At 45.7% G+C, this 27,494-nt stretch overlaps 1 protein-coding gene across 2 annotated transcripts in view; it reads right to left on the bottom strand.

Moving 5' to 3' along the window:
* Positions 1–27,494, bottom strand: part of PNPLA7 (patatin like domain 7, lysophospholipase) — a 432,325-nt gene that overhangs the window by 402,606 nt on the left and 2,225 nt on the right. For both annotated transcript variants that reach the window (XM_084650336.1, XM_084650337.1), the window contains exons 2-4: positions 25,556–25,590; positions 4,411–4,485; positions 2,900–2,987 (exon numbers count right to left, since the gene is read on the bottom strand). In XM_084650336.1, the coding sequence (XP_084506462.1) occupies positions 2,900–2,987; positions 4,411–4,485; positions 25,556–25,588 (196 nt within the window). In that variant the 5' untranslated portion in view covers positions 25,589–25,590. The remainder of the gene's footprint in view (positions 1–2,899; positions 2,988–4,410; positions 4,486–25,555; positions 25,591–27,494) is intronic.

Raw genomic sequence — 27,494 nt, 5'->3', positions numbered from 1 at the left:
CAGGTGCCCCCTCCAGGATCATGTACATAACACAGCTTCCACATCCAGTCATCTTCATTGTGTCATCTGCTACATGGGTCACTCCCACTGCCACCTCTGAATCTGTCATAGCCTTCCCACCTAAATCCTGTTAATCTGGGAAACACAAACCACACCAAAACACCACCACCCACAGCAAAACCAAACCCCACACAAGCACCACAAGACAAACTCCCCTTTCAAACTCCCACTCAAACTCCCCTGTTTACAGCTCTGTTTGCTAGCTCCTGTGCCGCTGCAGCTGTCTGTGCCACTGCAGCTGCCTGACTGGCTGCTACCTTTATAGGACCCCTAGTCAGGGAAGCCCCGCCCCCTAATCAGGGCTCAGCTTCTCTCCCAGCACAAAGCCCCTACAAGCCTCTACACATACAGATACTACCAATACAAAACCAAACACACACAAATACCTTCTCCTCCAACAGAACTCCCACTCAAACTCCCCTGTTTACAGCTCTGTTTGCTAGCTCCTGTGCCGCTGCCTGACTGGCTGCTACCTTTATAGGACCCCTAGTCAGTGAAGCCCCGCCCCCTAATCAGGGCTCAGCTTCTCTCATAATGTAGTTGATTATGGGATGCATTCCAAGGAACCTTGATTGTAGGTATCATGGGGTCAAAAACTGCTATGGAGATAGAAAAAATACAAATGGTAGGGAAGTCAGAGTGTGAGGCTTCTCCTAGTCAGTCCTGGAAGCAGCACTGACCAAAGGGAGCCAAATTCAAGTGCTTATTTCCCAGAAGAGAAGGTCATCATAACACTTAGTGAGGAGAGGAACAGAAAATAGGGACAGTCCCAGAAGTCTCTTCTCACCATCCCCACCCCAGAGAGGTAGAGCTCTGAACACATTAGGATTTCTAAGTATTACTCCCTGAAGGATATGTTTCACTCATACTTTCCAAGCAGCTTTAACGTCATAGGTGCAGAATCTCTACAGTGCTGAACAACTGCCAGTCATGCCATCTGCGGCAGGCGATTTTAGGAACCATTCCCATTTCCAAAGCTCTTCTTTATCTAGAGCAGGCCCTGCTCTTACAGGGTCTGTGAGAAAGATGCTTACTGCAATTATGCTCTCAGAGTCCTTTAGCAGACTATGGTTAGATGCTAGAGAAAGCTCTCAGCTATGGCAGATCAATGCTGGTCACCAGAGGTGCCGACTTCCTAATGTGCCAGGGGGTACTCCCCCTCAGATCTACCCCAGGCCCCACCCTGCCTCTTCCCACCCCAACTCCGCCCCTGAGCACACCCTACCCTCACTCCGCCCCCTGTCCCCCCAGCTCCTCCTGCACACCACTGAACAGCTGATCACCAGCAGGCGGAAGGTGCTGAGCGGGGGGGAGGGGAGAAGAGTGCTGATCAGCCAGGCCACCGACAAGCGAAAAGCACTGGGGGAGGGGAAGGACCTGATCGGGGGTGGGGGGTGCTGCCGTTGGGTGCTGAGCATCCACCATTTTTTTTCTGTGGGTCTGGAGCATCCATGGAGTCGACGCCTATGTTGGTTACATGGCTACTACTGAAGCATAAGGATGTACAATGACAGTTGCCTATCCATAACAACATGCAGCCCAGAAGGAGATGCAGGAAAATAAAACAGCTGAAGTTCACTGAAGGGAAATTCGAATTTCCCATGTAGCCCCTGAACCATCAAGCCCAAAAATCATTCCCAGCTCTGCCTTATTTTCAAACAGTGAAAAAACACTCACCTAAAGTCAGCAACATTGCATGAGATGTTAAAGATTTGTCCAGTTCACATTCACCCTCGTGATCGAGGTGATAAAAGACTTGCTTTTTGTTTTTAATACTCTTGAAAAAACATTTCTGATACTTTGAGAAGCTCTGATGAGCTCAGACAGCTCTTGGGAGCGGGAGTTGCACAGTAGGGAAATCAAAAAGAGGAGTTAAAGAGACCAAGGGCTGTCAGCACTGCCTGACAGTGGAACTACAGAACAGCAGTAATCTATGGTGTTTTTCTGCTTTTCCCTTTGATAGAGGCACCCCTCACTTGTGCATTTAGTAAATTTTATTGCACTAAGTTTCAACACAAAGCAGGGAGAGCAGAGAAGGGAAATGCACTGCAAAGTTCAGGAATGTTTACCAGTTGAGAAGGAAAATGAGTTCTAGATCTGTCGAGAGAGACAAGGGCTAAGAATCCAGCCAGCAGACTTTCTCTGGAGCCTGACAACAGCCCCCAAGCTGGCCCAAGAACCATACTAAGGGCCCTCCTAGCAGCCACCAGGGATACTGCCTCCATAGTACTTTCAGCCCCTGATGGCCATGGAGACATGATGTCCAGAATTTGGACTCTGATCCACCACATGTTGTCTCATTTATGCCATTTCTGCTCCGACAGGCCAGGCCAAACAACAGACAGCTGAAGAAGGAACTTAACATGTCTCCAATACACAAGGAGCAGCTGTTATAATTTTAATTTTTTAAAAGGCCATGAAGGGCCTTTCACCTCTCTCCCAAAGTTTTGGGCTCCTTCTATAGCTGTGCACTGGATTCATCAGTTGTCCCTCACAGGGACCCCCCAATTTTCACCTCTGTCCCACTCAAACTCAGTGACATCTCCTGATTACACCAAGTTATTTACATATTGATTGTGATGCCATGGAGTTTATTATATGCTAAAGAAACTAAACACATCTAATTTTAAGCTTCCTGAACACTGCAGACACTTGGACAGTTAACACAATCAGCAATGCAACAAAACTTCTGTGTCCTTTTAAGGCTGTTTTCCTGCTTGAATCATTACCTCCAGAACAAGCACTGGCTCCATCACATTACATTAAGGAAATATTAGGGTAAAGGAATTCCACTGAGAAGATTCTGTTTTAAAGCATGTGTAGCAAGTTGAGTACTTACTAGATTGCTTCACCTTTCTGTAAACGACAAACACAAAAATCCCTATAAGGGGCAATGCCACTGCAGCTCCAATTACTATTCCAGTTAGCTGTGGGGAGAGGTTAGGAAAAAGAGTGAATAATTAAAATATTCCTTAAAATTTTGCTAAATCCTACAGCAAACACTCAGCAAGGTGTGAATGTGGAATTCAGGGCATGTTCAGAAATCCACATTTTGAAAAAAAGGAAAAAAAAAAAAAAGTGACCCAACTGTGATATAACTAAGTACTGCAACATTTACACAATTGCACAGTCTCCCTCCCACACACATACCCCTGGGATCCTCTGTTTCTATTTGAAGGACCTATGAGTTGAATAAATAGGTAGCACATGGGGTGAAAACTCCACTTCGTGTATTGCAGTAATGTGAGATCACATAACCCACTCAAGCTCTGACTTATTCCTGGGGGAATTCTGCGCCACTGCACATGTGCAGAATTCAGGTACCCCACAGATTTTTTTTTCTCCACAGAAAATACATTCTGTCAGAGAGGCACTGCAGTTGCATCTTTCACTCAACAGGGGCTGCTGTGGAACCAAAACAGAGGGTAGCAAGCTCACTGTAGCAGCCAGCAGCTGATAGGGAGAGAGCAGAGGCTGGTTTTCTCATAGCAATGTGGCTGTGAGTTCAGGTGAGGAAGATGCGATATTGGGGGGACAGACAGAGCAGGGCATACGGGGCTGTTGCGAGGGACAGACTAGAGAGAAGGCTAAATGAGAGTGGGGCTGCAGGGAAACCGGGGGTGGGGATGTGCAGGGTCAAATGGGGACCAGGGGAGGGGGTGCATGGGAAGGAAAGTGCAGGGACACATGGGGACAGGTGGTGGAACTGTGGTTGAGTGGCAGTGCAGGGACACATGGGACAGGGGCAGATGTGCCTGACTGAATGGGAGAGGCTAGTGGACAGCCAGGGTCAGCATGGGGGAGGTTCCCCAACTCCCTAACAATCTCTCTCCCCAAAAAAGCCCTGTTTCATACTTCTCCCACCCATACCTACCAACCATTCAGGTTCAGTCCCAGGCTGCTTCCGAGCAATTACTTCCCTCTCCTTCAGCTCCTCCATTACCCACAACTCCCCCAAGCCTTTGCACTGCTTCTGAGGGGTGCAGGAGATACATTTCTAAATTGTCGTTTAAATGAGTTATTACTCAAAGTTCTGTATTAATATTCCCAGTAAGGAATCTATTTGTCAAAAACATTTCCTGAATCTTTTTTTCCTCGTCTGTACTGTTACAGACATAGTTCTTGACAAGTAAATTACCAAAATAATTGAAACCAGCGTGATTATATTGTGCTATTTTGACAAATAAAATACATAGAATTTTAAAGAATTTTAAGATATTGTGCACAGAATTTTCTATTTTTGGCACAGAATTCCCCCAGGAGTACTGACTGTACCTGAGAAGTAACACACAGGAGGCTATTTATACACACATTTTATCTTGCATCCAATCAATTAAAATAGTATATTACCATAGTAGTTTGCATTCTGTCTTCTACGAACTGAAGAACTCGTGTTCGTAGATCTATGCCCACTGGGAATCCAGCCTAAAGCCAGAACAGAAAGGGAACAATTAAGGAAAAAGCTTGCAAAAACTGAAGATTCTTTAAAAGACTATCTGTACACATAGCAAGAAATCTCAGTAACAGTTACTGCACATCTGGTCTCATGCATCCAAAGTAATTTTCTTACATTTATATAGTGTCTTCCTTTCAACCACATAGTAAGGCGCTTTAGGATCTAACAGATTGTGTGAAGTATAGGATCTGATCCTGTGATTCCTTATTATTAAATTTCTACTTATAACAAGTATTTTAAAACCATTTGTTTGAGGATCCAGGCGCCTTTCATATAAATGCCACATACATACAGCCACAAAAGAAATAACTCAAGAACTTCCCTAACCTTAAAACAACCAGCGATAAAAAAATCAAACACTGTCATCCACAAATACCAGCCCTTATGTTCCTCCCTCCCCAAAGACCTAGGCTATTTCAGTCCTGGGTGGTGAAGGAGTGTGACTCAGGGGCCTCTTGATGCCAATTGGCAGAAGGCACATACTTAATACTTCACCAAAGGTGGCATGTAAGGTCTCTACTAATGGTCATCATCCTTGCATACATTTTGCAATGATTATAATATTTAAGAAGTTATGTATCTATACTAAAAATTATGTTCTTAAGGCAAGGCAGATCAAGGTGACATGCCTCGGACAGGTTCCTTCCAGGCAGGACGTAACAGATGCTTAAACCTCCCCGTCTGGTCATATCTGTACTGTCCGCTCCATAATGGAGGCCTATTCATACTGAACCAGATATCGATTAAGAGATGGAAAAGTCTACAAGAAAGGAGTTTACAGGGGAAAAAAGAACAAACAGGAGAATGTCCTGCTTATGAACAAGGACAATGGTTTCCTCTGAGATGTCTGTGTGTACAGACAGACACCCTGGATCTTTCACAGAGGAAGCAAGCTGATAGCGTAACTTATCTTTAAGGACGTGTGGTAGCAAGATGCCTCAGAACCCTGGGTAGCCCCAAGAAGCATCACAAGGAATAAGTTCCAAAGTCAAGGGCCCTCAAAGAGAATGCCTTGTCAGCATCTCCTTTTCTTTTAAACCAAGGGGACTTCAATTCAGGCACCTTCACTAACCACAGCTGTGGCCCAGGAGAGGAGAAATGCAAAGCCCTATAAGCAGGAACCAAGCCATTTAGGGGTTTATAGTTGACAGCAAACACCTTAAACGCCACTCCAAAAACAACAGGCGACATGCAGAGTCACGGATGTCATGTGCTCCCAGCAAGATATGCTCCTTAATAAGCACCAACTTCAGTATCCAGATCAGTTTAAGGCACATCTGTATGTAAAGGGCAGTACAGCGCAGTAATCGAATCTTAACATGACAGAGGCTCAGATAAGGGTAGACTTCCCCACATCCGAAACACACAGTAATAAGATCTGGGACAGATATAGATGAAGAAGTGTTTTCCTGGCAACTCATAGAATCATAGAATATCAGGGTTGGAAGGGAACTCAGGAGGTCATCTAGTCCAACCCCCTGCTCAAAGCAGGGCCAATCCCCAACTAAATCATCCCAGCCAGGGCTTTGCCAAGCCTGACCTTAAAAATATCTAAGGAAGGAGATTCCACCACCTCCCAGGGTAACGCATTCCAGCGTTTCACTACCCTCCTAGTGAAAAAGTTTTTCTAATATCCAACCGAAACCTCCCCCACTGCAACTTGAGACCATTACTCCTTGTTCTGTCATCTGCTACCACTGAGAACAGTCTAGAGCCATCCTCTTTGGAACCCCCTTTCAGGTAGTTGAAAGCACCTATCAAATCCCCCCTCATTCTTCTCTTCTGCAGACTAAACAATCCCAGTTCCCTCAGCCTCTCCTCGTAAGTCATGTGTTCCAGTCCCCTGATCATTTTTGTTGCCCTCTGCAGGACTCTTTCCAATTTTTCCACATCCTTCTTGTAATGTGGGGCCCAAAACTGGACACAGTACTCCAGATGAGGCCTTACCAATGTCGAATAGAGGGGAACGATCACGTCCCTCCACCTGCTGGCAATGCCCCTACTTATACATCCCAAAATGCCATTGGCCTTCTTGGCAACAAGGGCACACTGTTGACTCATATCCAGCTTCTCATCCACTGTAACCCCGAGGTCCTTTTCTGCAGAACTGCTGCTGAGCCACTCTGTCCCTAGTCCGTAGCGGTGCATGGGATTCTTCCGTCCTAAGTGCAGGACTCGGCACTTGTCCTTGTTGAACCTCATCAGATTTCTTTTGGCCCAATCCTCTAATTTGTCTAGGGCCCTCTTTATCCTATCCCTACCCTCCAGAGTATCTACCACTCCTCCCAGTTTAGTGTCATCTGCAAACTTGCTGAGGGTGCAACCCACACCATCCTCTACATCATTTATGAAGATATTGAACAAAACTGGCCCCAGGACCGACCCTTGGGGCACTCCACTTGATACCAGCTGCCAACTAGACATGGAGCCATTGATCACTACCCGTTGAGCCCGACAATCTAGCCAACTTTCTATCCACCTTATAGTCCGTTCATCCAGCCCATACTTCTTTAACTTGCTGGCAAGAATACTGTGGGAGACCATGTCAAAAGCTTTGCTAAAGTCAAGGAACTGTTGCTCTATGTTTGATTAACAGCAGCTGGTGATCCAACAATACCCTGAGATGGCAGACTCTAGTAACTAACAGCACAACCAACACTCCGGCTATAGTCAATAGGAGATCTGGCTACACATGGACTCTGGGATCAAACCCTGTAGAAACAGAAGTCCTTTTGCCTACTACTGAAATACAGGCACCTCTGGGGTGAACAGGTTTCAGTTAGGGTCAGATAATTGTTAGCATGCTCCAGGAGAGGCAGGATAAGTTACTATTTTGTAGGGATCACCAATCCAACTCCAGCTATGAGCCCACTCTCTAGGGGGCCTCCTCAGGAGATAAAGCTGTTCCATGTCCCTAGCCCAGCTGCAGCCTTACTAAGAATTGAGCTCACATAGTATACCTCTACGCCAATGGTCCCCAAACTGTGGGGTGTGCCTGTCCAGTGGGGCGCAGTGGGGCCCAGGATAGCCCTCATGGGAGGGTGTGGAGGGAGCATCATCCAGGCCTGGTCTGCCCCCAGCTCTGCTCCAGCTGTGACCCCAGCTCCGCTCCCAGTCCCTGGCTGCTGCCCTGCCTCTGCTCCCTGCCATGGTTTGGTTGTCGGCCCCTGCTCTCTGCCACAACTCTGCTCTCAGACACCGGGGCGTGTGGGGGGGGGGGGGGGGCGTGTGTGCAGACAGGACTCATTCCATTATTGGTAGGGGGAGGCACAAGAGGAAAAGTTTGGGCACTGCTGATCTACACAGCCAGCAGCAGTGAGCCTCTGAGCCCAGTCAACAGACTTGGGCTTGTGGGGCTCTCACTACAAACAACAGTGCGGACAGTGCTTTTAAGCTGCAGCTCAGGCTGGAGCTTGGTCTCTGAATCCCACCTGTATGCCCAGGCTTCAGAGCCCAAGCTGCAACTTCTACACAGCTATTATTAGCATGGTAGTACAAGCCCCAAAAGCCCAAGTCTGTCAACCCAGATTCAGAGGCTTGTTGCAGCAGGCTGTGTAGATGTACATAATTACACTAGTGCAACTTTAGGAGACTGTCCTCAGGTCCTACCCAGGGAGGTAGAAATAGCTCCTAGAGAGCCCTCTTTGAACAGCAGCATCGCTGGATTTACCAAAAATGGATTAGTCCCCTACTCTAGACACAGGTAAATGTGACAGATGAGTGCAGTAGGAGGGGCACACACAACAGCGAAGCTATTACACCAGGTTGCTTCCCCAGGACCCTACTTGAAGGGTCAGTCAGCCTCTGGCTAGTGGTAGGTTTCTGATAAGTTTGAAGCTAGCTATTGGTATTTGGGATGCAGAGAGTGGACATGTCATAAGGCACCCAGGGACACCACTTGAGGGACGGGAAGAAATGCCTTGTATGATAATATGCTATTGAAATATAAAAGGGCTGAGTCAAGTAAAGAGGAGGGGAAGAACACAAAGACTCCATTGGTCTCTAACCGGCAGCCCTGCCAAGAGCATCCTGGGCAGAAATGACGGGCTCAGGGCTTGACTCCACTTGAAATGCTACAGCTAGACGAAAGGTTGCCAACACTCTCATTTTCGCCAGGAGTCTCCCAGAATCAGGCTCTATCTCCCGGACACTACTGAAGCCAAAAAGGGAGATTTTAGGCCGCTAAAAGTCCAGCAGTGCAGCGGGGCTAAGGCAGGCTCCCTGTCTGCCCTGGCCTTGCGCCGCTCCCAGAAGTGGCTGGCATGTCCCTGCAGCCTCTGGGAGGGGGGAGGGGATCTCCACACGCTGCCCCCACCCCGAATGCCGACTCCACAGGTCCTGTTGGCCGGAGATCCCCCTGCCCCCCTCCCCCTCCCACAGGGTCATGCCGGCGGCTTCCAGGAGTGGTGCAGGGCCAGGGTAGGAAGGGAGCCTGCCTTAGCCCCACTGCACCACCACCCAGGAGCCGCCCGAGGTAAGTGCCACCTGGCTGGACCCCACCCCCCAACCCCCTGCCCCAACCCTGAGCCCCCTCCCAAATGCAAACTTCCTCCCAGAGTCCACACCCCGCACCCCTTCCTGCACTCCAACCCCTTGCCCCAGCCCAGAGTCCCCTCCTTCACCCAAACTCTCTCCCAGAGCCCACACCCTTCACCCCATCCTGCACCCCAATCCCCTGCCCCAGCCCTGAGATGTAGTTAGCCAAACCCCAAAACACTCCTGTTGTTTAACTAGGTATACACTATCTCAAGTAACCTACATGTATATTGCCCTGCTGACCCAGAGGAAGCCAGTGGCAGAGCAAAGAATGGAACTCTGGAGTTCCTAAATTCCATCTACTAGATCATGTGCCTTCTCAACTATAGCTCAAGTGGACTGCATGCTTAATAAACCCTGCCCTTTCCTGACCAGCCCATGAGAATGAACACTATTATAAATGCATAATAATTTCAGCCTCATATGTTGTTTGTATATTTAATCTAAACAATTTCCTTCCCAAATACCAGCCGTATACCATGCTCACACAGAGACCTTGCTGACCTACTATGACACACTTTGTAGGAATTGTATACGTCCCTGATGCTGGCTTACTGTCCAAGGGAAATAATATAGCTATGCAACACAGTTCATATTTGTCACAAATTGTATGTAAATACTGGCTAACGCTTGGTATTCATGATTTCAGAATACGAGAAAAATAATCAGGAAGCCGTAGGGTGAAAGAACCTGGTGCCTGTGATCTAGCTCCTGGAAAAAGTGGGAAGGGCAGGAAGAGATACAAACCCTCCAGGAAAATATGGAGTAGCAGTTCTCAACCAGGAGTCCAAGGGCCCCTGGGGGTCCATGAGCAGCAGATTTCAGAGGGTCCACCAAACAAGGCTAGCATTAGCCTCATTGGGGCCCAGGGCAGAAAGCCCATGCTGCCCTGACTCCACCACCAGAGGCTGAAGCCAAAGCATGAGCAGCTTAGCTTCGCAGGGGCTACCATGGTGTAGGGCCACATGCAATTGCCCTGCTTGCCTCCCATTAATGCTGGCCCTAGCTTTTGTATGCAGAAAAACAGTTGTTGTGGCACAGGCAGGCCGTGGAGTTTTCATAGCATGTTGGGGGGGGGGGCCTCGGAAAGAAAGAGGTTGAGAACCCCTGGTGTGGAAGATCTCACACGATGTCCATACCAGTGTGTGCAGTAGGAGAACGTTCGCTCCAAATACAGGCTCACAGAGGCCTGATGCAGGTGGGGCAGTCCCTCAGGATACAAGGGGAGAGGAAGTGACCTCAAAGACCTGAGAGAAGTGAGCACATCAGCAGCACACAAGGGGAGAGGTAGTTACCTCACAGAGGCTTGGGGCATGTGGACAGTCCTAAAAGACCTTGTAAGCTCCATGCTTATCAATACAGACCTCTCATATTTCTTACCATACCTGCAGACCAATAGCTTGACTCAAGGAACTTACAAGTTCCTCACATACAGTCAGCAATGCTTGTAAATTCCACAAACCAAATAACTATAATTCCAGGAAGTGACAAGCTCTACTAGCTCTACAGAGCCTGGTGCTGAGAGACCATAGTCCTACAGCTTCTTCTTCACTTTTTAAGTGTGTACATCATGGTTACAGAGCTAGCTGCACCTCTGACCTCTTCTCTGGTTTCTGAGTGCATCCCCTTCATCTCAGGTCTCATAAGAAGGGCCATACTGGGTCAGACCAAAGGTCCATCTAGCCCAGTATCCAGTCTTCTGACAGTGGCCAGTGCCAGATGCTTCAGAGGGAATGAACAGAACAGGTAATCATCCAGTGATCCATCCTGTCACCTATTCCCAGCTTCTGACACCATCCCTGCCCATCCTGGCTAATAGCCATTGATAGACCTAACCTCCATGAATTTATCTGGTTCTTTTTTGAACCCTGTTATAGTCATGGCCTTCACAACATTCTCTGGCAAAGAGCTCCACAGGTTGACTGTGCGTTGTGTGAAGAAATACTTCCTTTTGTTTGTTTTAAACCTTCTGCCCATTCATTTCATTGGATGACGCCTAGATCTTGTATTATGAGAAGGAGCAAACACTTCATTATTTACTTTCTCCACACCAGTCATGATTTAAAAGACCTCGATCAAATTCCCCCTTACTCGTCTCTTTTCCAAGCTGAAAAGCCCCAGTCTTTTCTATCGCTAGGGTGGCATCCCACAATTCTCCCTCTCCTAAATCGAGTCCTACACAACAGGACCTTGCATATTGACCATGCTTATCCCAGCAGGCCTGACTAAATATGGTACCTGCAGGTCTTTCCCTCAGGAGAGTGTGACCTGAAATGAATACAGTGACCCAAACCAGCTCTCTTAAAACAAATCTTAACAGTCAGAACATAGCATAAGAAAAAAAAAGAGTTTAAAATAATAAAAGGTCTACACACACATCTATCTTACCTCCAGGTCAACCATTCCCCTTGAAGCCTAAAAAAGGTCTAGCTTCTTCATGCCCCCAGGAGGGCACATGTATGTGTCAGCGAAAAACATTTGCCTCCTCCGCAGGGCCAGAGTGTTTTTTGTTTTGTTAACAGTTTATAATCCTTTTGAGCCACAGGCTCCGAGAATTGGCAAAACAAGCTTTATAATTTAGCAGGAGCCAAAAGACAGATCTCCCCAGTTAATGCCTGAGCCACTGTCTCTTACCCCCTTTAAAGTATTTACCCAGAAGTGTCTTCACTGGAGCTCTTGTTTTGCCTTCCTGCTTGTTTCCCAACATCCAGCTATTAAAGTAAACCAACATATTCAAACAGACACCCCAATAGCCTGGTCAAGCATAAATTAAATAAACACCAGAATTTAGCATAGAGTGGAAAGAAAATGAAGTAAGAGTGGATACAGCTGTAGGTAGGAGGAAGGGCAGTGTAGATACAAGTCTAATAGGTTATACTGGTAGTAAAATAACCGTGCCTAATAGGGTACAGAATGTGAGTGAGGCCAAACAGCAAAAATTAAGATGTTTGTACACTAATGCAAGGAGCCTAGGTAACAAAATGGAGGAACTAGAGTTACTGGTGCAGGAAGTGAAACCGGATATTATAGGTATAACAGAGACCTGGTGGAATAGTAGTCATGACTGGGCTACAGGTATTGAAGGGTATGTGCTGTTTAGGAAAGACCGAAATAAAGGTAAAGGTGGTGGAGTAGCATTGTATATCAATGATGAGATAGAATGTAAAGAAATAAGAAGCGATGAAATGGATATGACTGAGTCTGTCTGGGCAACAATTAAATTGGGGAAGAAAACTATTAGAGCCTCCCCTGGGATAGTGCTTGGGGTGTGCTATAGACCGCCGGGATCTAATTTGGATATGGATAGAGCCCTTTTTAATGTTTTTAATAAAGTAAATACTAATGGAAACTGTGTGATCATGGGAGACTTTTAACTTCCCAGATATAGACTGGAGGACGAGTGCTAGTAATAATAATAGGGCTCAGATTTTCCTAGATGCGATAGCTGATGGATTCCTTCAGCAAGTAGTTGCTGAACCGACTAGAGGGGATGCCATTTTAGATTTGGTCTTGGTGAGTAATGAGGACCTCATAGAGGAAATGGTTGTAGGGGATAATCTTGGCTCAAGTGATCATGAGCTAATTCAGTTCAAACTGAATGGAAGGATTAACCAAAATAAATCTGCAACTAGGGTTTTTGATTTCAAAAGGGCTGACTTTCAAAAATTAAGGAAATTAGTTAGGGAAGTGGATTGGACTGAAGAATTTATGGGTTTAAAGGTAGAGGAGGCCTGGGATTATTTTAAATTAAAGCTGCAGAAGCTATCGGAAGCCTGCATCCCAAGAAAGGGGAAAAAATTCATAGGCAGGAGTTGTAGACCAAGCTGGATGAGCAAGCATCTTAGAGAGGTAATTAAGAAAAAGCAGAAAGCATATAGGGAGTGGAAGAAGGGAGGGATCAGTAAGGAAAGCTACCTTATTGAGGTCAGAATATGTAGGGATAAAGTGAGACAGGCTAAAAGTCAAGTAGAGTTGGACCTTGCAAAGGGAATTAAAACCAATAGTAAAAGGTTCTATAGTCATATAAATAGGAAGAAAACAAAGAAAGAAGAAGTGGGACCGCTAAAAACTGAGGATGGAGTGGAGGTCAAGGATAATCTAGGCATGGCCCAATATCTAAACAAATACTTTGCCTCAGTCTTTAATAAGACTAAAGAGGATCTTAGGGATAATGGTAGCATGATAAATGGGAATGAGGATATGGAGGTAGACATCACCATATCTGAGGTAGAAGCGAAACTCAAACAGCTTAATGGGACTAAATCGGGGGGCCCAGATAATCTTCATCCAAGAATATTAAAAGAATTGGCACAAGAAATTGCAAGCCCATTAGCAAGAATTTTTAATGAATCTGTAAACTCAGGGGTTGTACCGTATGATTGGAGAATTGCTAACATAGTTCCTATTTTTAAGAAAGGGAAAAAAAGTGATCCAAGTAATTATAGGCCTGTTAGTTTGACATCTGTAGTATGCAAGGTCTTGGAAAAAATTTTGAAGGAGAAGGTAGTTAAGGACATTGAAGTCAATGGTAAATGGGACAAAATACAACATGGTTTTACAAAAGGTAGATCGTGCCAAACCAACCTGATCTCCTTCTTTGAGAGAGTAACAGATTTTTTAGATAAAGGAAACTCAGTGGATCTAATTTACTTAGATTTTAGTAAGGCGTTTGATACTGTGCCACATGGGGAATTATTAGTTAAATTGGATAAGATGGGCATCAATAGGAAAATTGAAAGGTGGATAGGGAATTGGTTAAAGGGGAGACTACAACGGGTCCTACTGAAAGGTGAACTGTCAAGTTGGAGGGAGGTTACCAGTGGAGTTCCTCAAGGATCAGTTTTGGGACCAATCTTATTTAATCTTTTTATTACTGACCTGGGCACAAAAAGTGGGAGTGTGCTAATAAAGTTTGCAGATGATACAAAGCTGGGAGGTATTGCTAATTTAGAGAAGGACAGGGATACCCTACAGGAGGATCTGGATGACCTTGTAAACTGGAGTAATAGGAATAGGATGAAATTTAATAGTGAGAAGTGTAAGGTCATGCATTTAGGGATTAATAACAAGAATTTTAGTTATAAGCTAGGGACGCATCAACTAGAAGTAACGGAGGAGGAAAAGGACCTTGGAGTATTGGTTGATCATAGGATGACTATGAGCTGCCAATGTGATATGGCTGTGAAAAAAGCTAATGTCGTCTTGGGATGCATCAGGAGTGGTATTTCCAGTAGGGATAAGGAGGTTTTAGTACCGTTATATAAGGCACTGGTGAGACCTCACCTGGAATATTGTGTGCAGTTCTGGTCTCCCATGTTTAAGAAGGATGAATTCAAACTGGAACAGGTACAGAGAAGGGCTACTAGGATGATCCGAGGAATGGAAAACTTGTCTTCTGAAAGGAGACTCAGGGAGCTTGGCTTGTTTAGCCTAACTAAAAGAAGGTTGAGGGGAGATATGATTGCTCTCTATAAATATATCAGAGGGATAAATACCAGAGAGGGAGAGGAATTATTTAAACTCAGTACCAATGTGGACACAAGAACAAATGGATATAAACTGGCCACTAGGAAATTTAGATTAGAAATTAGACGAAGGTTTCTAACCATCAGAGGAGTGAAGTTTTGGAATAGCCTTCCGAGGGAAGTAGTGGGGGCAAAAGATCTATCTTGCTTTAAGATTAAACTCGATAAGTTTATGGAGGAGATGGTATGATGGGATAACATGGTTTTGGTAATTAAATATTCATGGTAAATAGGCCCAATGGCCTGTGATGGGTTTTTAGATGGGGTAAGATCCAAGTTACCCGGGAAAGAATTTTCTGTAGTATCTGGCTGATGAATCTTGCCCATATGCTCAGGGTTTAGCTGATCGCCATATTTGGGGTCGGGAAGGAATTTTCCTCCAGGGCAGATTGGAAGGCCCTGGAGGTTTTTCGCCTTCCTCTGTAGCATGGGGCACGGGTCACTTGCTGGAGGATTCTCTGCTCCTTGAGGTCTTCAAACTACAATTTGAGGACTTCAATAGCACAGATATAGGTGTGAGGTCTTTTTTAGGAGTGGTGGGTGAAATTCTGTGGCCTGCATTGTGCAAGAGGTCAGACTAGATGATCATAATGGTCCCTTCTGGCCTAAATATCTATGAAAATTATTATAGGCCCCTCCAAATCCATCACAGTACATATTAGATTGGATACCATTAGTCTTCTTTCCCCAAGATTAGTGCTCATATAACTTATTTTGATTTTATTTTATTTAAAAACCATCATACACTGGAAATTCAGAGGCATCATCTGAGAACAGGTATGGTTAACAATACATTTAACTTACAAAAAGAGTTACTAGAACATTCTAGTTGTTTAAAAAAAGTAAAAGACAAAAAGTACAGACATCTGAAGTTTTCCTACACCACTCTTTATTCCTGGGGGAATTCTGTGCTACTGCACATGTTTAATGAACCAAGCATATTTTTAATTTTTTGTGCAGAAAAAAGGCTTCTGCCAAAATGTGTCTGCAGTTCTGCCTTTTGCCCACCAGAGGGTGCTGTGCCACTACAGCGCAGCAGCAGCTCCCAGCCAGCTAAAGACGAGAAAGAGCCTGCCTTCTTCACAGCACCTGTCAGGCCAGGTCAGGAGACATGGGCTATGGGGAAATAGACAGCGCAGGGTGCTGGAGGGTGGTCAGACACGGGCTCATAAGGGCTAGTGGGGGATGACAGACTGGGGCAGGGGCTGAATGAGAGTGGAGGCATAGGGCCACAGGGGGGAGGGAGGTTCAGGGCCACATAGTGATGGGAGAGGGGGTGCAGAGCTACACAGGGACAGAGGGTGGCTAAGTGGGTTCAGAGACACATAGGGACAGGGGGTGGCTGAATGGGGGCACAGAGCCACATGGGGGCAGGGACACATAGGGATGGGGGAGTGGGTGTCTGAGTGGAGGCAGATGAACACATGTGGACAGGGGGTGCAAGGACACATGGGGATACAGGAACACATGGGGACAGGGGCAGATGTGCCTGACTAAATGGGAGAGGCTAGGGGACAGCCAGGGTCTGCATGGGGATGCTCCCAAACAATCCCTCCCTGCCCCCACAAATTTTTGTTCCATACTTTTCCCACCCATGCCCAACAACCCTCCAAATTCACACCCAGGCTCCTTCCCAGCAATTTACTTCCCTCTCCCTCAGCTTCTCCGTTACCCCTGACTCTCCCAAGCCTTTGCACAGCTTCTGAGGGGTGCGGGAAATACGTTTCTGTACTGTAGTTTAAATGAATTATTACTCAGAGTTCTGTATAAATATGCCTAGTAAGGAATTTATTTGTCAAAAAACATTTCCTGAATCTTTTTTGTTGTCCGTATTGTTAAAATACCTGTCAACAAGTATGTTTGTAAAATATTGTGTGCAGAATTTTTAATTTTTTGTTGCAAAATTCCCCCAGGAATAACCCTCAGCTTTTCCCTCTTGCCACAACCATATTCTGATTGAAGACAGGAGATCCCACCCAGCTGCCACATAAATGTTTCCTGTTGTGTATCCAAATTACACAGCATGATTCTTGACTGTTTTAGAGAGATACAGATTACAATTTTAACTATTGAGTGGCAATCTATGTTCCATTATAAAGCTTACTTTATTCACTAACTTTTTAGTTGTAGAAGCACATAGTGTTCTTAGATTGTTTTCAGAACTACTTATATGAAAACTCAAAACAAAAATCTGATTTTTCACAAGGAGGGGGATTTTTGTCCATTTACAACTGACCACTCATTCATTTCAGAAGTTTGAAATATACATATGTATGAATTTTTAATGCTTTGCAGTGATTATTTACTTTGTCAGCAATTTCAAATTTTTAAAAATATTTTAATTATTTATTTGCTATAAGTTTAACTGTACAATATACCTGTCAGGAACTTTGTTTGATAAATTTACAATCTGACATTCAGATTCTGCAAAATACAAGCTATTTTAACAAAATTGAAGTTGCATACACCTAACCCTTTTAGTTGTGAAGATAACTTTCAAAATGTGAACTTACAGCAGTTAGTCTAAAACAACTGTTGACTGTGAAGTTTTAGACGTAAAATGTTTTGTCATCTAACTTCAGATAAGTGCTCAATCTGGCCTAAAGAGTATTATGGCTGGCTGTTTGTCACTGTCATGAATTCCACAGTTTTTTGGGTTTTTTTAAGTCAACAATGGCTCCATTCCACTGCAGAGTTCAGTTAGTTTTCATCTAAAAACAAAATAAATAAATAAAACTTTTTTAAAGAGCTTTCTAGCCTTTATGGTTACAAATCTATTTTCCAAAACTTAATCAAACATAACCAGTGCAGTGTTCTCTCAGTCCCACCAACAAACTGCGCCTCTGCAGGGTGTTCTTTATTTCAAATCTGACAATATGTTCTAAGAGGACAGGAAATCTGTACCGAAGGCAATACAGTTTCGAAATATACAACATGCTTTCTCAAAATAAGACCTAATATTTTAAGAACTGTACCAATATTTTGTATGAATACATTATGTTTCTAAAATGCACTATAACTCTCAATATACTAGAAGCAAATGAGAGCTGTGATTTGAGGGCAGTCAGCTAAAATAGTAACTTTCTGTACCATCACAAAGCCACAATTTTTCCAATTTGTTACCAGAACAAACTAAGCCCTGGTCTACACTAGGACTTTAGGTCGAATTTAGCAGCGTTAAATCGATGTAAACCTGCACCCGTCCACACAATGAAACCCTTTATTTCGACTTAAAGGGCTCTTAAAATCGATTTCCTTACTCCACCCCTGACAAGTGGATTAGCACTTAAATCGACGTTGCCGGCTCGAATTTGGGGTACTGTGGACACAATTCGATGGTATTGGCCTCCGGGAGCTATCCCAGAGTGCTCCATTCTGACCGCTCTGGACAGCACTCTCAACTCAGATGCACTGGCCAGGTAGACAGGAAAAGAACTGCGAACTTTTGAATCTCATTTCCTGTTTGGCCAGCGTGGCAAGCTGCAGGTGACCATGCAGAGCTCATCAGCACAGGTGACCATGATGGAGTCCCAGAATCGCAAAAGAGCTCCAGCATGGACCGAACAGGAGGTACGGGATCTGATCGCTGTTTGGGGAGAGGAATCCGTGCTATCAGAACTCCGTTCCAGTTTTCGAAATGCCAAAACCTTTGTGAAAATCTCCCAGGGCATGAAGGACAGAGGCCATACAGGGACCCGAAGCAGTGCCGCCTGAAACTGAAGGAGCTGAGGCAAGCCTACCAGAAAACCAGAGAGGCGAACAGCTGCTCTGGGTCAGAGCCCCAAACATGCCACTTCTATGATGAGCTGCATGCTATTTTAGGGGGTTCAGCTACCACTACCCCAGCCGTGTTGTTTGACTCCTTCAATGGAGATGGAGGCAATACAGAAGCAGGTTTTGGGGACGAAGAAGATGAGGAGGAGGAGGAGGTTGTAGATAGCTCACAGCAAGCAAGCGGAGAAACCGGTTTTCCCGACAGCCAGGAACTGTTTCTCACCCTAGACCTGGAGCCAGTACCCCCCGAACCCACCCAAGGCTGCCTCCTGGACCCAGCAGGCGGAGAAGGGACCTCTGGTGAGTGTACCTTTTAAAATACTATACATGGTTTAAAAGCAAGCATGTGAAAAGATTACTTTGCCCTGGCATTTGCGGTTCTCCTAGATGTAGTCCTAAAGCCTTTGCAAAAGGTTTCTGGGGAGGGCAGCCTTATTGCGTCCTTCATGGTAGGACACTTTACCACTCCAGGCCAGTAACACGTACTCGGGAATCATTGTAGAACAAAGCATTGCAGTGTATGTTTGCTGGCATTCAAACAACATCCGTTCTTTATCTCTCTGTGTTATCCTCAGGAGAGTGAGATATAATTCATGGTCACCTGGTTGAAATAGAGTGCTTTTCTTCAGGGGACACTCAGAGGAGCCCATTCCTGCTGGGCTGTTTGCCTGTGGCTAAACAGAAATGTTCCCCGCTGTTAGCCACAGGGAGGGGGGAAGGTTGAGGGGGTAGTCACGCGGTAGGAGGAGGCAAAATGCGACCTTGTAACGAAAGCACATGTGCTATGTATGTAATGTTAACGGCAAGGTTTACCCTGAAACCTTGCTTGGGGGGGAGGGATAGCTCAGTGGTTTGAGCATTGGCCTGCTAAACCCAGGGTTGTGAGTTCAATCCCTGAGGGGGCCATTTAGTGATCGGGGGCAAAAATTGGGGATTGGTCCTGCTTTGAGCAGGGGGTTGGACTAGATGACCTCCTGAGGTCCCTTCCAACCCTGATATTCTATATTATTCTATGAAAGAGTGTAGCCACTGTTTTATAAAATGTGTCTTTTTAAATACCACTGTCTCTTTTTTTTTTCTCCACCAGCTGCATGTGTTTCAATGATCACAGGATCTTCTCCTTCCCAGAGGCTAGTGAAGCTTAGAAAGAAAAAAAACGCACTCACGATGAAATGTTCTCCAAGCTCATGCTGTCCTCCCACACTGACAGAGCACAGACGAATGTGTGGAGGCAAATAATGTCAGAGTGCAGGAAAGCACAAAATGACCGGGAGGAGAGGTGGCGGGCTGACGAGAGTAAGTGGCGGGCTGAAGACAGGGCTGAAGCTCAAATGTGGCGGCAGCGTGATGAGAGGAGGCAGGATTCAATGCTGAGGCTGCTGCAGGACCAAACCAGTATGCTCCAGTGTATGGTTGAGCTGCAGCAAAGGCAGCTGGAGCACAGACTGCCACTGCTGCCCCTCTGTAACCAACCGCCCTCCTCCCCAAGTTCCATAGCCTCCACACCCAGACGCCCAAGAACGCGGTGGGGGGGCCTCCGGCCAACCAGCCACTCCACCACAGAGGATTGCCCAAAAAAAAGAAGGCTGTCATTCAATAAATTTTAAAGTTGTAAACTTTTAAAGTGCTGTGCTTAAAGTGCTGTGTGGCATTTTCCTTCCCTCCTTCACCACCCCTCCTGGGCTACCTTGGTAGTCATCCCCCTATTTGTGTGATGAATGAATAAAGAATGCATGAATGTGAAGCAACAATGACTTTATTGCCTCTGCAAGCGGTGATTGAAGGGAGGAGGGGCGGGTGGTTAGCTTACAGGGAAGTAGAGTGAACCAAGGGGCGGGGGGTTTCATCAACGAGAAACAAACAGAACTTTCACAGCGTAGCCTGGCCAGTCATGAAACTGGTTTTCAAAGCTTCTCTGATGCGTACCGCGCCCTCCTGTGCTCTTCTAACCGCCCTGGTGTCTGGCTGCGCGTAACCAGCAGCCAGGCGATTTGCCTCAACCTCCCACCCCGCCATAAACGTCTCCCCCTTATTCTCACAGATATTGTGGAGCACACAGCAAGCAGTAATAACAGTGGGAATATTGGTTTCGCTGAGGTCTAAGCGAGTCAGTAAACTGCGCCAGCGCGCCTTTAAACGTCCAAATGCACATTCTACCACCATTCTGCACTTGCTCAGCCTGTAGTTGAGCAGCTCCTGACTACTGTCCAGGCTGCCAGGCTTCATGAGCCATGGCATTAAGGGGTAGGCTGGGTCCCCAAGGATACATATAGGCATTTCAACATCCCCAACAGTTATTTTCTGGTCTGGGAATAAAGTCCCTTCCTGCAGCTTTTGAAACAGACCAGAGTTCCTGAAGATGCAAGCATCATGCACCTTTCCCGGCCATCCCACGTTGATGTTGGTGAAACGTCCCTTGTGATCCACCAGAGCTTGCAGCACTATCGAAAAGTACCCCTTGCGGTTTATGTACTCGGCGGCTTGGTGCTCCGGTGCCAAGATAGGGATATGGGTTCCGTCTATAGCCCCACCACAGTTAGGGAATCCCATTGCAGCAAAGCCATCCACTATGACCTGCACATTTCCCAGGGTCACTACCCTTGATATCAGCAGATCTTTGATTGCGTGGGCTACTTGCATCACAGCAGCCCCCACAGTAGATTTGCCCACTCCAAACTGATTCCCAACTGACTGGTAGCTGTCTGGCGTTGCAAGCTTCCACAGGGCTATCGCCACTCGCTTCAACTGTGAGGGCTGCTCTCATCTTGGTATTCTTGCGCCTCAGGGCAGGGGAAAGCAAGTCACAACGTTCCATGAAAGTGCCCTTACGCATGCGAAAGTTTCGCAGCCACTGGGAATCGTCCCAGACCTGCAACACTATGCGGTCCCACCAGTCTGTGCTTGTTTCCCGAGCCCAGAATCGGCGTTCCACAGCATGAACCTGCCCCATTAGCACCATGATGCATGCATTGGCAGGGCCCATGCTTTCAGAGAAATCTGTGTCCATGTCCTGATCACTCACGTGACCGCGCTGACGGCGCCTCCTCGCCCGGTATCGCTTTGCCAGGTTCTGGTGCTGCATATACTGCTGGATAATGCGTGTGGTGTTTAATGTGCTCCTAATTGCCAAAGTGAGCTGAGCGGCCTCCATGCTTGCCTTGGTATGGCGTCCGCACAGAAAAAAGGCGCGGAACGATTGTCTGCCGTTGCTCTGACAGAGGGAGGTGCGACTAACCACACGGCTTACAGGGTTGGCTTCAGGGAGCTAAAATCAACAAAGTGGGTGTCTTTACATCAAGGAGTATTTCAGGCAGGACTTCACGGAGGGTTCCAATAAGAAATGGTGCACCTAAGTTATCGTTCTTATTGGAACAAGGAGGTTAGCCTGGCCTCTGATTGATACATGGCTAGATTTACCTCGCTGCACCTTCTCTGTGAGTGACTGCAGTGTGACCTAGAGGAATGAGTCCCCTAGACAGGGGAGGAGGCAAATGAGTACAAAACAAATCTGGTCTATTTCTTGTTTTGACCCACTCCATCTATCTTTTACATCTTTGGCTGGCAGCAGACGGTGCAGAAGGACTGCATGCCATCCACATCTCATGGCTGCTCGGCAGAAGATGGTACAGTACGACTGCTAGCCATCCTCATCTCTTGCTTGCCTGGCAGAAGATGGTACAATACGACTACTAGCAATCCTCATCTCTTGCCTGCCTGGCAGAAGATGGTACAGTACGACTGCTAGCAGTCCGTATCGCCTGCCCGCTCACCATAAGACGGTTCAATAGGACTGACTGCAGGACTAAAGAGAATGACCTGCTCAAGTCACTCCAAATTTAGTCCCTGCGCCCATGTGTGGCCAGGAGCACCTCAGACATGACGATGACGGCTACCAGTTATACTGTACCGTCTGCTGCCACAAGGCAAGGGGTTGCTGCTACTGTGTAGCAATGCCGTACCGCGTCTGCCAGCACCCAGGAGACATAGGGTGACAGTTACCTGAGCGGGCTCCATGCTTGCCGTGGTATGGCGTCTGCACAGGTAACTCAGGAAAAAAGGCACGAAATGATTGTCTGCCCTTGCTTTCACGGAGGGAGGGAGGGAGGGAGGGAGGGAACGGGGGCCTGACGATACGTACCCAGAACCACCCGCGACAATGTTTTAGCCCCATCAGGCATTGGGATCTCAACCCAGAATTCCAATGGGCAGCGGAGACTGCGGGAACTGTGGGATAGCTACCCACAGTGCAACGCTCCGGAAGTCGACTCTAGCCTCGGTACTGTGGAAGCGCTCCGCCGAGTTAATGCACTTAATGCACTTAGAGCATTTTCTGTGGGGACACACACACTCGAATATATAAAACCGATTTCTAAAAAACCAACTTCTATAAATTCAACCTTATTCCATAGTGTAGACATACCCTAATTTTAGATACAATAATTTATACAAGATCCATAGGATATATCACCTCAAAAGGAATTTTGAGGGGGAAAGTTCTATGGCCTGTGTTATATAGGGGATCAGACTATATGATCACAATAGTCCCTTCAGGCACTGGAATCTATGAGTCTATGAACCTCCTACATAAAGTCTGAAAGCCCTTAAAAGTGATGTTAAGGAAATAAGATCATATAATACTTTTAAAAATAATTGCCTAGGAAGACACAATTCAGATTGTTAAGTGCAATTCAAGAAAAGGTGTACCATTATACACAGGCACAGAAAAACTCAAAGACTATGGAAATCACAATTTAAGGTTACGTAAATAATTCTGCACCAATCTTAGCACTCAGTTCCTACACACTGAACATTAAACAGAAAAATTCTAAACTACCAGCTTCCAACCTACTTTGGACTCCTTTTTAAAGTTAGGTTTCTAGTACTAATGATAACCTGAAACATTTTTCAAAATATGAACTGATGCAGTATGTTATTCCTGATTATAAGAACAGCTCCACTGCTGATCCCAGCTGCCAAGGGAAAGTAGTAAAACACTGGTCATTTCAAGAGCTGTTATTAAAAATGCTGCATATAGCAGAAGTAAGTACCAAACTACGGATGAGACGGGACACAATATGCAGATACTGGGTTACGGACAGACCAGTACAGACACACTTACTGGAGCAGTAGCCAGGAACTTGGGTGAAGGATAAGAGAAGTAGAGCCACCCTCAACTCAACAGTCAAGAATGGAAGGGGCAGAGAGAAAGTTTCTTCTTTCCCTCATAACCCATGTGGGACAGGACGGGTTTAAACATACGAGACTCACTAGCCAAAGGCCATATGAAAGATGGAGTCCCCCAACAAGGTCCAGGCCAGCATATTTACAGAAATTCCAGCAGTTGGGGGTTCTGTAGTCCTGAGTTCTCTTCCACCTGCCACCCCTTTCAATATTTCAAATCACCTAACGAGTAGGTGTCTGGTAACTTTTTCAAGCTTTGCTTTAAATTATACATAATTATATTATGGCAGAGGTGGATTAAGATTTTTTGGGGCCTGGACACAAAGAACATTTGGCCCCCCACATATCCCTCACCATGAGGCCCCACCCCCGGCTCCTCCTCTTCCCCTCAAGGCCCCTGCCCAGGCAGGAAACTGTAGCCGTGCCATGGTAAGAGCTGCAGAGAGCCCAGACAACCATGTGGAGCCCCAGACTCTCCACCTACCATGGGCGGCACACGCCAGGGGACAGGGACACATACCGAGGGCTGCTCTCAGGTCACCTGGCCCACTGCCCAGGAGAGGTGGAGGGTCCAAGGCTCCCCACAGCAAGCCAGGCTCTCTGGGGCAGCTCTTACCATGGCCCACCTCTGGCTTCCAGCCTGGCTGGAAGCGGAGCCTCAGGGGAAGAGGAGGAGCAGGGAGTGGGGCCACAGTTCTAGCACTGGTGGCCCTCCCACTTCTACACAGGTTCTGGCACACCTGCAGGGGCCCCCAAATTGGTTCAGGACCCATCCATTAATCCACCACTGATTATCAGAGAAAACAAACAGGTAAAAAATTCTTACAACTGTTAGCTTAATCCTTATGCTGCTATTTTTAATCTTCCTCCTTCCTGTTCATTCAAAGAGTAGTTCCATTCCCAACGTCTTCTCCCACCACAACTTGTGCTCTTTTGTTCCCAATGGGATCTCTTTCGAATGATACTATAGCGACTGGGGAAGAGGGAGTTCGGTTTAGTGGGTAGACTAATCCCTGCTTATTCTTTCCTAGTAGTCTCTTTCCTGTGGGAATTAGTCCAGATGGTTTACTTCCCAGGACAATACCCCTTAGATGTCTGGCAAATATACACAACCTTCTGTTGCCAATAATTACTAAATCATAGCAATTCATATGGTAATGTGCCCTGAATGTTCTTCGGGGTTCATGCTGTAATAGACTATGGGTCCATCGGGGACTGTAAATCAACAATTCTATCTTGACAACTAATTTTACAACAATTTTACCTTGCTGTTTCTGACGGGGATGCATGTCCCATCTGGGCAGTCACCAGTAAAGAGAGCCTTGTCTTGCTGTTATTACCACCAGCTCCCTCTGAGATTACCAGATATCCTCCTGGCTTGTCAAGTAGATTTGTTTCCATGTTGTTATGCTTTGATTGCTGAAACTGTGATTTAAATAAAGCTGGCATGGCCTACCTTTTTTTCCCCTAGGAATAAGTAATTCCCAACACATAACTGCCTTAAGGCTCTATTAAATCATATATTTTAGTACATCAAGGTATAGCCATAGTAAAAGGCAGCTGTCAAGGGACTCTACCTTTTTCCAGCTCTTCAGTCTGTGGCTGTATTATTGAAATGAATGGGACAACTCACCTGAGCAAAGTTAAGCGCATCCATAAGCATACACAGGATTGGGGCCTGAAAGCTACAGGGCAACCAAAGAAGTGTGGGAGTATATTATATGCAGTTTACGTTGCGTTACTTTGGTAATATCTTAGACTATAATGAAGGCTGGAGGAGATAAGAAATGCAACTGGATGAAGAGGATTAGAAAAATGATAGCAAGCTGGGGCCAATCTTTTAAAGATTTTGGAGGGTGAAAACAAAATATCTTACATGTGGAACAGTTCTTATTTAAAGCCAATATTCTTTAACAAGTTAGCCAGATGTTACTAAACTGGGCAAGTTAAGTTCCAGATACTGGAAACACAATAAGTGCTTGAATAAATCAGAGTATAAATATAAAAATCCAGCATACTGTACCTCAAGGCTGGAGTTGCTGTCCTCATCACCCATGGCTTGGGGCGGGGGGAAGGGGGGGCGGAGGGGAGGAAATAAATGAGAGAAGAAAACCTAGTTAGTAAGTGACATTCATCATTCCCACAGTCAGTCAGTGTTAATAACCATAATGCGAAGTGTTTGAGAACTAATCCTCCAAGCTTCTTTATTTGTCATGACAAGGCAAGTTAATAGAAATATTGCATTTTTCTTCATCTTCCTGAGAGAAAATACAGGAAACAGCAAGTTTCTCAGTGAAGAAATAAACAAGCAGGGTGATGATTTGCTGTTCTAATATTTTAGTACAACAATGATAATTAATGAAGCTCTCTACGTGGCAACCAAGCTGTGTTTATGGGTTTCAATCAAGGGTCTCATATGCAGCCCAAACAGAAAACAACAAGCCAGCACCCCCATCCCACCAAATTAATTAAACCTGCTCAAAGCAAGTCCCAAACATAATATTGAAAATGGCTGCTGGAGCCAGAGAGCCTTCCATGCTAGGGCTCCCACTGTTTCTAATACAAGTGCCACTGAATTGCTATTAGCAACAATGAGATTTGTTTTTAAACATTTGGCCTGTATCTTCACTGAGAAAAAAGATGAGTTTTACTGGTGTTTTGCTAACCCATGTTAAAATCCTAGTGATGGACAAAGTAGTTGTAATTTTAATCTGTGTTAGCTGCTCAAGGTAAACCCTATGGCATTCACCTCGAACAGCTAACTCAGTTTAAAACTGCAACTGCCTTGTCGACCCTAAGATTTTAATATCGGTTAGCTTAATACAGATTGAAAAATACATTTTTTTGTCTAGAGAAGTCAAGGCTTTGTAATGTACACAAGGCAACAGATTTAAAAGTCATCCCTCCTGCGATCTTAATGTATTTACCCACTACTTCCAAACTGAAAACCCAGCCCAAGCCTTCTCTTCAAGCCTGACTACCACTATGCTTACCTCACCAGAGCATAAGGCTATGCTTAGGTTTCATTTTTTGCTCCAAAACCTACAGTGCAGCGTGTGCTCTCTCAGTCCCTGAGGGCTATATCCACTTTCCTTATACCTTATACCCAGGTGGGCGTAACAAGCTAATTGTACCATTGAGTCAGCAAAACAAACACCATTTTCCAGCAAGGTCCCCACTTTTAACATGATGCAGTTTTCAGGCAAAGACCATCAGCTGTTACAGGCGTCTTTTCCCTTATACTTTCATAGCCATATCGTTACCACTTGTAGAACCATTAGAAAACCCAGACCTGACACAATACTTAACACAATTCAAAGCATAGACCTGAACTGCAGATCAGTAGCCAGGTCAACCTAGGAAGTTCTAATACACAGCGTCACCATATCCTACATAATGCCTTTATGCAAACAGTTTGAGTTTTCTGGGGAACAATACTATAAAGTACTACATATGTGCCAAAAATACTGCTTCTGCGATGAACATTAGCTTGTCTTATCCCATTGCATGGTGTTTGCTTTTTTTAAGCATAGTTCATAATTACCCAATCAGTAATTAAATGAAACTAACACTATGTCTACACTACAGACCTTACAGCAGCACAGCTGTACTGCTGCAGCTGAACCACTGTAAGGTCTCCTATGTAGCCACTCTATGCCAGCAGCAGAGAGCTCTCCCGTCAGCATAATTAAACCACCCCCAATGACCAGAGATAGCTATGTCGGCAGGAGATGGTCTCCTGCCGACATAACGCTGTCCAGACCGGCATTTTTGTTGGTAAAACTTATGTCAGAGGTGAGTTTTTTTCACACCCACGAATGACAAAATTGTAGACATAGCCTAACATTCTTCCCAAAGCCTTAAAAAACAGCAGCCCTATTTTGTACCCCAACAAATTATCTTCCTGAAAGACTGAGTTTAAGGTAACAGTGGCTAATCCAATGAGTCACGCAATTAGTCAA

This window comes from Lepidochelys olivacea (assembly GCF_965140295.1).
Source record: "Lepidochelys olivacea isolate rLepOli2 genome assembly, chromosome: 16".
Classification (NCBI taxonomy): domain Eukaryota; kingdom Metazoa; phylum Chordata; order Testudines; family Cheloniidae; genus Lepidochelys; species Lepidochelys olivacea.
Note: the sequence above shows the minus strand (reverse complement) of the source record. Positions and strands in the feature narration are given on the sequence as shown.